This window comes from Phalaenopsis equestris, unplaced genomic scaffold (assembly GCF_001263595.1).
Source record: "Phalaenopsis equestris unplaced genomic scaffold, ASM126359v1 Scaffold000002, whole genome shotgun sequence".
Taxonomy (NCBI): Eukaryota; Viridiplantae; Streptophyta; class Magnoliopsida; order Asparagales; family Orchidaceae; genus Phalaenopsis; species Phalaenopsis equestris.
This window is the reverse complement of record NW_018164444.1, coordinates 77,475,135-77,485,735: the sequence shown is the minus strand read 5'-3', so window position 1 is coordinate 77,485,735 and position 10,601 is coordinate 77,475,135. Positions and strand designations below refer to the sequence as shown.

Genomic DNA, 10,601 nt, shown 5'->3' with positions numbered 1-10,601 from the left:
CATGCACCCCACCCAATTCCTATATATTTACACATCTAACACCTACACTTTACTTCTTAACATTTACACCACCCAAATCATTCACATTACATAAAAAATACCACATTTTCATGCAGAGTTATGGTAGCATGGATGAAAAATTGAAGTTATGGTGTTAGATATGTAAATAAACAGGAATTGAGTGGCACGTATGCAAATACTCTTTCATTTTAACTAAACATATGCAAACCAAACACTAAAAGTGCTTCTTTAATCACTTATCATCAAAGCACATTCCCTGACATTCATGCACAGCACAATTTCATGTTGCATGACATTTGAAATATGTATATATGTGCTGAAACAAACTACATTCATGAATCAAATCTACAAGTTTCTTCCAACTTAAGGTAAAAAAAAAATACTTCTCAAAGATAAATAACAGCAAATCAAAAAGAACATGCAAGTTTCTCAAGGTCCAATCCCAAAAAAGAAGCAGAGAAATAGAACAGCAAATGCCTGGAACTAAGATTTTAATCCTCCTCCTCGCCCTCGTTCTCAGCAATGTTGAAGTAGCGCAGCTCATAAACATTCCGGTCTTTGTTGGAGGCGATGACTCGAAGCCAATCCCGAACGTTGTGTTTCTTCAGGTACTTCTTCGTCAGATACTTTAAATATCTGGACATAAATAGTTTTATTTTTTTCTAAGCAGGTTGAAAAACAATAATAATAAAAAGGTTCATTTTTTATAACATATAATTCTTATGTATTTACATATATAAGACCAAAAGTTTGATCCTTGACACTAATCAAACATTGGTGTCATGAACCCATGCATTTTTACGCGATGTTAAAACTTTTAGTGGCATGCATGTAAATATGAAAAATTTAGGTGTTAGATGTGTAAATACATAAGAATTGGGTGGCATGTATGCAAAAGCCCCATAACAAAACAATGTCTGCATTTATTCCACATGTTCAATTTAATACATAAACTCACCTAATTCTAAACAAGTGAACATAAAATGATATAGGGAAAATCTTTTATTAGCCTTCTGGACTTCTAAAAACCAAACTCACTTCGTAATACCAACTCATTATTATTATTATTATTTTGGAAAAAAGAATTTATCATATCTGTAGAGGGTTGAGCTTGTTGATCTCAAGGTTTGTCAACATAATCATCATAGCCAATCATTAACTTTTCGAGACTTGCTTTATAAATTCTCATTTTCCATTCATCTTGCAAGAGGAATTACTCTATTTTACACTTTTTTAGCAAATAATTTCGATCCAAATTACTATCAATCTGCCACTTTTTTATTCAAATAATTTCTCAGCAGCACAAATTCAACTCATACTTTGCATATAAATAATTTTTTTATCTGAATATTAGTCGCATCATCTCTCAAATCTAATTATTTCTCAATCGAACCTTCACGGTTTATCGAAGATCTTTCTAGCATATTTATTTTGAAGTCATACTCAATTTGTCTATCAACAACTCCTTACTGCCCAAATTACAAATCCATACAATTATGTTTTCACAATGACACAAAGCAAGGGTGAAAGGAATTCAATTAGCATTTAATATTAGAAATTCATGGAATATATTTCAAAAAATAATAAATAAGGATATTTTGCTATGAAAATCACACTTTTTTTGTCATTCTATCATAAAAATCATATGCAAAATATTCATGCGTTTGATGATATCACGAGCATCAAACTCTAATATTAATTTATGGTCCTAAACTCTTCCAATGATTTGGCTTACAAAAAACACATGAAAAATATGCTACTGAATCAAGCAAATGCGAATACAGATATTGGTGATTTGTGTAAAAAATATATTATGCTAACACAAGAGTGAACAAGTTATGATCAAAATAAGATTATTATACTCGACTAAATTTAGAACACCCTTACTGGGGATTCAGCTAATGAACACTCATTTGACCTTCAAGCTAGTACATAGAAACCATTACGCTATATTTTTACCAAGGGAGAGAACATTCATATCTTGATACAATAAGAGTAGAAGAAATATAAGTAACTACAAGCAAATCGAATAAAACTAAGAAGGAAGATTTACAAACATACCACTCAATTATTATGTATTTACACATATCAAACATCTAAACTTCAATATCTAAACTTCAATTTTTACATATATGCCACCTACTTGCATGAAAAATTTTATTTCACTTTTTAGAAGTTAAAATAGTGGGTATTTTTTATGTAATCTGAAACATCTAGGTCTTGTAATTGTATAAAAAATAAAGTTTCAGTATTTGATATGTAAATACATAGGAATTGGGTGGTATGTATCTAAATGCCCCAACCAAGAGATGAAGTTCATCTCATCGACAAGTCTTTAAACATTCAGATGAAAAAACAAACCATAACTTTTCCATAATATAATTCACTAATAAAATGGGAAGTCCGAAAAAATTCTTAAGGGCTCGAGCTTTTCCTAACTTATATTAAAGACCTAAAAACTTGATTTAAATTGAATTATGGATATAAAATTTCAAACTGTACAAGCACATTAATTAATGTAATGCATAAACAACATAAAAATTTTGATACGACATCAATAAAATTTATCATTTGACATGAATCTCGAGACGATTTGCACGGAACTAGGAGAATTCTGAGTGAGAAATGTTCAAACTACAATTAAAACTCATATAGAACTCCGATTTCATCAAACTTACCTTCAAATTGATTGGCTCCAATCCAAGTAAAATCAAGCCCAGCCCTTGAAAGCTTTCGGAGCCTAACTGAAAGGGCAAATAAATTTCAAATCTGACAAGCTTATAGTCAAATCAAAAGTCTCGACGTGATGAATCCAACAAGCCCAAAATAACTCAATTTCGACATCATTAATGCACTTAAATATCGACAAAACATTGTCTAATAAAGAAAAATTCTCCAGGTCGTCAGATGGAATGGTTTGGATTCCTTATTTGCAAGGAGACAACCTCTCTCAAACTCTATAAATAGAGTCAGACTCCCTTTATAAATAGACCATGAAACGAAGAAAGATCGGAGGTGCACCCCCACCCCCACCCCCACTCAATGTTGCTCGCTCTACAACTGTCGTCGACCACCATCAGTCATTTTCTGCTCATTACGTCAAAATTTCTTTTGGAGTCAAAAAGTGTTACATACTCCCAGCGTACATTGTAGAATACCGAAACACCAGACAAAATAGTACGACATCCAGTATACTGTGCAGAGACGCATCTTGAAGACAGTGTACTTGAGTCCCAATAGTTGCTTCCAACTTACATCACTCTTGGCCATTATGCAGCAAAATATTGTACCTTAAAGAACTGTGTAGTTATTTCATGCCCACGGGACAGTGACTTGTGTGAGTAATCACTAATACATAGTGGATTCTTTTGAGGGAGCTAGGCCCCGTGATTTTGTTCCTTTTCGGGTTTCCCAAGTAAAAATTTTTGACATCTTTATCTGTCACTTTTATAGGTCGAGTCTGTGTTGTATTTTCATGCAACGTTAAGACACTAAACAATTACTCTACCATCACAAATCTTCTGGAACGCATCAATATTAATAAATAATAGGCAAGATCATGAAAAAATAATTATTGTCATCATAAGTATTAGTTCTATCACAACCATTAAGGGTATGCTCTGTATCCTACTCCATTGGAACACAAAAAGACCTCAATCAAATTATGATATCCTGAATTTAAAAGTCGAGCTTTAATCAGTTTGTTTTGTTAGCCATCAATTGAAGCACAAAGAAGCTCAAGCTTGTCAACAAGCTAAATACAACTAATTCAATTTAAAAGTCGAGCTTTAATCAGTTTGTTTTGTTAGCCATCAATTGAAGCACAAAGAAGCTCAAGCTTGTCAACAAGCTAAATACAACTAATTCACATTCAGTTTATTTATTGTTGAGCCAAGCACAGACATATCATGTACGATTGGCACATCACATGCATGAAACAAATTGCGATTATCATAGTAGAATATCCTTTAAAATTCATAAATATATATTTCAAAATTAGTAAAATGTATTAAGAATTTTAACATTAGAATGAACGAGTAAAAATATAAAATGCGTGAGTATAACAAATTATAAGGAAATAAAGACATATGGCACATAATTCTTATTTATTTACATATCTCGCATCTAAAATTTCATATTACATACATAAAACTTCAGCGGTTTAAACTTATGCGAAAAAAAAGCTCATTTTTGAGGACATCAACATTTTTTTAGCATTCCTAGTGAAATGTTACACAAAAGGTAAAGTATATTGAAGAATACCACCTGAAATGGAGCCTTCATGAATGACTTCAATCTTTATTTTATCACAAGTTTGGAAAAGAGTTTCTCAAATGTTACCGTGGTCTTGTGGTTCCATCTAATTATGTGATAAGTATTGAAAAAATTATTCAATAATCATCAGCTTATGACGAAGATGATGGCATACATCTCTAAGCTAACTAAAAGTGTTTATAACCCAGAGGCAATTATTAAATAAACAATTCATGAATGTTCAAGCATGCAAAGTTCAATTCCAAACTTATATAATATTTTGCTTATTTTTTGATGTATTTGGTTTAGTTTGATTTATCTATCAACTGGAACAAGAAGAAAACGTCAAAAAATAAAAATATTATTTCAAATACAAATTTATATTTAAAAATATAAACTAATTTGGCTTACTTTTAAATTTAAATAATATAAATTTAATGAACTAATTAAGTTGTTTGTATGATCGATTATGTATTAGCGATTCTGATCCAAATCTTCATATCATTAATATTTATAATCATAATAAATAATTTTTTTATTATATAAATTTATTGAATGTGTAGTTGTTTAATTTATTGTTATTATTATTATATCTACACACACACACACTTAAATCCTTTAAGAAAACCCTTTAATTTCCTCACTTCAACGAGCCTAACAAAGATCGATGAAAGCTTATCTCCATTACTAAAACAGTGGAATGGACAATTTTTCTAGTTATTAGAATGAATTTTCTGGGAACACTATTTATAAATTTAGAATTTGAAAAAAGTTTCATATGCTATATTTTGAGTATTACTTAGGTTATAAAGAAGACTTCTAAGTGAATGAAACAAACATTAAGAATAAAAAAATATTTTTTTTTTAAAAAAAGAGCGGTAAGGTTGGATCAAATTTATTGAAGGTTTTTAAAGAATCGAATTATTCATCAAATCAAGCCTCCTTAAAATCTTTATTTGGTCACTCAATCTCTTGCAATAATATTGAATATTGATTTATATTATACATCTTGCAATCATGTATCTTAGAGATTATTTATGTTGTTTTTTTATTTTCGTCTTATACAATACCAAAGCTTCAGAAGATTTTGGAAAGCATCCCCTCATCATAATCATTTGATTGATTTTGACATGTTCATGGGAAGGATGTGTCGGTATTCATATTGGATAAAGGATAAAGAAGTTCTTCCACTTGGTAAAATATAGTGAAATGATTTTTCTACTAGCTTGAGAGCAAATAAATGTTAATGAATGGAATCGGAATAGAATTTCAAGCTAGGTCGAGTATAACTATATTGTGATCATGGCTTCTTCATTCTTGCATTACCATAATATATTTTTTACACAATCATCTATGTGTGTTTGCATTTTCTAGAATAATTAGCATACATTCCATGTGCTTATTGTAAGCCAGTGCATTTATATATTAATCAACTATAAATGGTACACTATTATTTTATGAATTTACATATCTCACATATGCATTTATATTGCCTCCATCTGTTTTAAAAATTTGATGATAAATATCGAGCCTTTCATCTTCCCACCCTTAACACATTAACTCTCATATGATTCATCCTTTCACCCCTTTCTGCTGTCCTTTATGTTCATGTGTTAAAGAGTTGTACTCAGAGTTGAGGTTAGGGTTATGAAGGTCCACCTAAGTTTTAACTCGATTTTTAAATAAGGATCAAAGATGTTGAAATGTACCATAGTATCCATTCATGCTATGTAGATCAATCAATTGCAATGGATGTAGAATAATCATTGATTAATAGCTGATGTTGTTCAACAAGTTGTGATTTAGGGATAGAATAGAGAAATCCAAAAATACACAAAAACTTCATTCAATCCGGATCAAAACAATCAATTTAAATTGGTTCTCAAAATTCATTGAACATATTCAATTCCTAAAATAGGTAATCAATTATTGATCTATAGCAAAACCTAAGAGTCCAAGTACGTAGTATTTAAAAAGAAATCAATATAAGATTGAAGTAGCAAAATTGTATCCTAGATAATTAAATTACATGTATACAAGTTCTAAAAGATTTGATGTAAAAATTGCAAAAAATCTTTTATCCAAATTGCTTAAAGCATATTCATTAATAATTATGCAATAAATCCAATTTATTTTTAATTAAAGTTCCAATTAATAATTTAAGAGTTCAAGAATGAAACATTCAACCCGGATCAAAGCAATCAATTTAAATTGGTTCTCAAAATTCATTGAACATATTCAATTCCTAAAATAGGTAATCAATTATTGATATATAGCAAAACCTAAGAGTCCAAGTACGTAGTATTTAAAAAGAAATCAATATAAGATTGAAGTAGCAAAATTGTATCCTAAATAATTAAATTACATGTATGCAAGTTATAAAAGATTTAATGTAAAAATTGCAAGAAATCTTTTATCCAAATGGCTTAAAGCATATTCATTAATAATTATGCAATAAATCCAATTTATTTTTAATTAAAGTTCCAATTAATAATTTAAGCGTTCAAGAATGAATTATAAATTTTACAATTTTTTTACAGTTTTTGTGAATAAAGGTTAAAATATTCTTCTTCTTTATATGACACACACCAATCAAACAAGCAATCCAATTGAACCCAAGAATCAAATCAAAACACAATTTTAAAATAAGGATTTTTTCTAACTTGATTCTAGAGATACTCTTATTAGTATTGTTATTAATGATGGTGGTATAATCAAATGTTCAATTCAAGTTCTTTAATCTAATATCCTCAGAACTCCATCCCTTGAGGCAACATCCTACAAGTGCACCATCATGAGAACACAATTTTAAAGTTCCTATTAAAAATCTGTTCATTATAAGAAAAGACACCTTGAATCATTCTACTTAAAGGTCTCACAATCTCACCCGCTCAAATAATCCATGTGCTCATAAGTATCATTGCACATAGCCTAAAACCAGCCACCATGCAAATAAGACTTTTTTTGGAGATACTGACGTATTCAAGAGGTAGGTCCCACCATTTAGCACTACATCTGAGGGGATTATGAGGTAACTCCCATGACATAGCATTTATCCTATTTTATACTTAATTTTCATCTTCCCGATGGTGCATTGCCACAAAATAACATTTAAAACAATCTGAACTCCCATCTATTCAAATATAGTTTTGCTTTGAACTCCTAATCTCATAGGTTTGTCACATCAATGTAGCTTACAAGGTGGGCACCTACCAATTGTAACAACCCACACTTGCAATCATCAATATATTGTCTGCTTTAGCCCAATGGCCTTACAATTTTGTCTCTCTTTTGTAACTTTTCATGAAATCACCCATTCTATAAGTGCTCTCGTATAAGAATGCTCAACTTTGAAGTTTTTAATAAAATTATAACAATTTGAGCAAAGATGTATGGATGCTTAACAAATCAAATTTATTTTATTCAAGATGACACCCCTATGAACTTATTTTTTTCATCATACGAGGTATGACTAGCTAATCAATGATTTAATTATTACAAATATTTTGTGTAACCATCTAATGACGACAAGTATTCAACAAATTATTCAATAATCACCAGCCTATGATGATGATGTTATACATCTCCAAGCTAACTAGAAGTGTTTATAATCTCGAGGCCATTATTAAATTAAAAAAATCATGAATATTCAAGCATGCAAAGTTCAATTCCAAGCTTATATAATGTTTGCTTATTTGTTAATGTATTTTGTTTAGTTTGATTTATCTATGAATTGGAACAAGAAGAGAACGTTAAAAAAATATTATTACAAAAACATCTTAATATTAAAATAGAAACTAATTTGGCTTCTTTTTAAATTTAAATGATATTTATTTAAAGAATTAAACAAGTTTATTGTATCATTGATTACGTAATTAGCCATTCTGATCCAAACTTGCATGTCATTATTTATAATCATGATAAATATTTTCATTATGTAGCATTTATTAAATATCTAGTTGTTCTAATTATTGTTATTATTATAATATCTGCATATAGTAAAATACTTTAGAAAATCCTTTAATTTCTCACTTCAATGTGCCTAACAAAGATTGATAAAATCTCAGCTCCTATGACAAAAAAGTTGAATGGACAATATTTATGGTTGTTAGAAAAGATTTTATGGACACCTATTTACTAATTTATACTTCGAAAAAGATTCAAATATTATGTTTTAAGTATTGCCTAAATTATAAAAAAGAATTCTGAGTGAATGAAAATAACTTTAAGAACAAGAAATAAATAAATAAAAACACATGGACCATAAGATTGGATAAAATTTATGGAAGGTTTTTGAAGAATCAAATTATTCATCAAATCAAGCCTCCTTAAAATATTTATTTGGTCACTCAATCTCTTGCAATAATATTGAATATTAATTTATGTTATATATATTGCAATCTTAAATCTTAGAGATTAGTTACTTTAGTTTTTTTTTTTTATTTTTGCCTAATACAATACCTAAGCTTTAAAAGATTTTGGAAAGCAACCCCTCATCATAATCATTTGATTGGTTTTGACCAGGGGTGTAAACAAGTCGAGCTTAAACGAGCCTAGGCTCAACTCGTTAAAATAAAACATTGTTTGTGTTCGACTCGTTATATATCAAACACAAAAAATTTGTTCATGTTTGGCTCGTTGCATAGCGAGCCAAACACGAGATGTTCACTTACAACGAGTCATTTTGACAACCCTAGCCACACAGCCGTAGGATGTTAAGGATAGGGTGACATTTCAATCTTATTATTTATATTAAAATACTCTTTTAAATAAATTTTTATTTTTATTTTTTAATTAATAATTTTAACCGATTACAAATCTTTTTAGCCTTGTAGTCAATCAAATTATTTCAAGCCAAAACGAGTCGAGCACAAACTAACAAATCTTTGTTTGTATTCGGCTTGGTTGCTTAGCAAATGAATCGAACACGAGCTAGTTAATGAGCCGAACAGAACCTGTTCGTGAACAACAAGCAGTTTTGACAGCCCTAATTTTGACATGTTCATGGGAAAGATGTGTTAGTACTCGTATTGGATCAAGATATAGATGTACATCCCCTTCGTAACATATAATGAAATGGTTTTTCTACTAGTTTGAAAACACGTAAATGTCAATTAATGGATCGTAAGGATATTTTAAGCTAAGTCGAATATAACAATATATATTTTGATTATAGCTTGTTCACTCTTGCATTACCATTGATATATTACTACACAATCATCTATAGGTGCATTTGCATTTGCCTGATTAATTAGCATATATTTCATGTGCTTATTGTAAGCCATTGCATTGGAAAAGTTTATAGTAAAAGAGAAAAAGCTCATTTACACCCCATTCACCCCTCACCAACTTGCTGTCTAAAAACCATCAATTGATGTTAGCGTCTAAGCTCATGATATCATCAAATGCATGAGTATTTTTCGTATGATTTATATAATAGAATGAAAACAAAAACTGCGATTACCATTGTAAAATATACTTATTTATTAATTGACAAAATATACTCCATGAATTTCTAACATAAAATGAATGAGTAAAGTGACAAAACGCAAGGAAAATAATAAATTAAACAAGTAGAATGAACTATATGTTTGTCAGTAAAAAAAGAAAAAAATCAAAGAGGTTCATTTCCGGAAACACCGAACTAAAATTTCGACAACCCCAATAAAATCCACCACAAAAAATAGTGCAAAGAGAGCCATACCTCTTGGAAAAGGGTCCTTCAGAAGTAACCGTGATCTTACTCTTCTCTCGCGTAACGCGTACAGCATCTCCCAACGTACCAGCTTTTCCGCCAAGAGAAGCGACCTTGATCCGCTCCAGAAGGAACTTCTCGAGTGAGGCGATGTCCATGATCTTGTCCTCCACTGGCTTCGAACAATCGATGAAAAAGGTCGAGCCTTTCTTCTTCCCGCCCTTAGCCCCGGCGCTGCTTCCCGTTCGGCTCATCTTTTCTTCTTTTCTCTCGCTCCTTCCTGAACAAAAATGAGTTCGAAGTTAGGGTTAGGGTTTCGAAGGACCGAGATGGTCGATTGGTATTTAAGGGTCGGCGAGTGTGGAATGAACCGCCAGATCTGTGTTACGTTATGCTTTTCGGCACCGTCGGATGATAAAATCGGTTGGGAAAAGAAATCGCTAATAATTTACCGGGGATTTACATAGCACACAATTCGTATGTATTTACATATCTCACATACATTTATATTTACACGAGTGCATCTCAAACCTTTAATATCTCGCCAAAAAAGAATATTATTATCACTTTTTAAGGGAAAAATTTTATGTCTGATGTGTGGGATATCCAGCTGAGCGCATTAGAATCATGT

General features: G+C 30.5%; 1 protein-coding gene across 1 annotated transcript; it reads right to left on the bottom strand.

Annotated features, from left to right (window-relative positions):
* Window positions 1–236: 236 nt before the first annotated feature.
* On the bottom strand, window positions 237–10,302 carry LOC110022140 (60S ribosomal protein L22-3-like). The gene is made up of 2 exons (XM_020720985.1): window positions 9,980–10,302; window positions 237–657 (listed from the first exon to the last, which is right to left on the bottom strand). Exons 1-2 carry the CDS (start codon window positions 10,222–10,224, stop codon window positions 513–515), a joined length of 390 nt encoding a protein of 129 aa, XP_020576644.1. The 5' UTR covers window positions 10,225–10,302; the 3' UTR covers window positions 237–512.
* Between the last annotated feature and the right edge of the window lie 299 nt (window positions 10,303–10,601).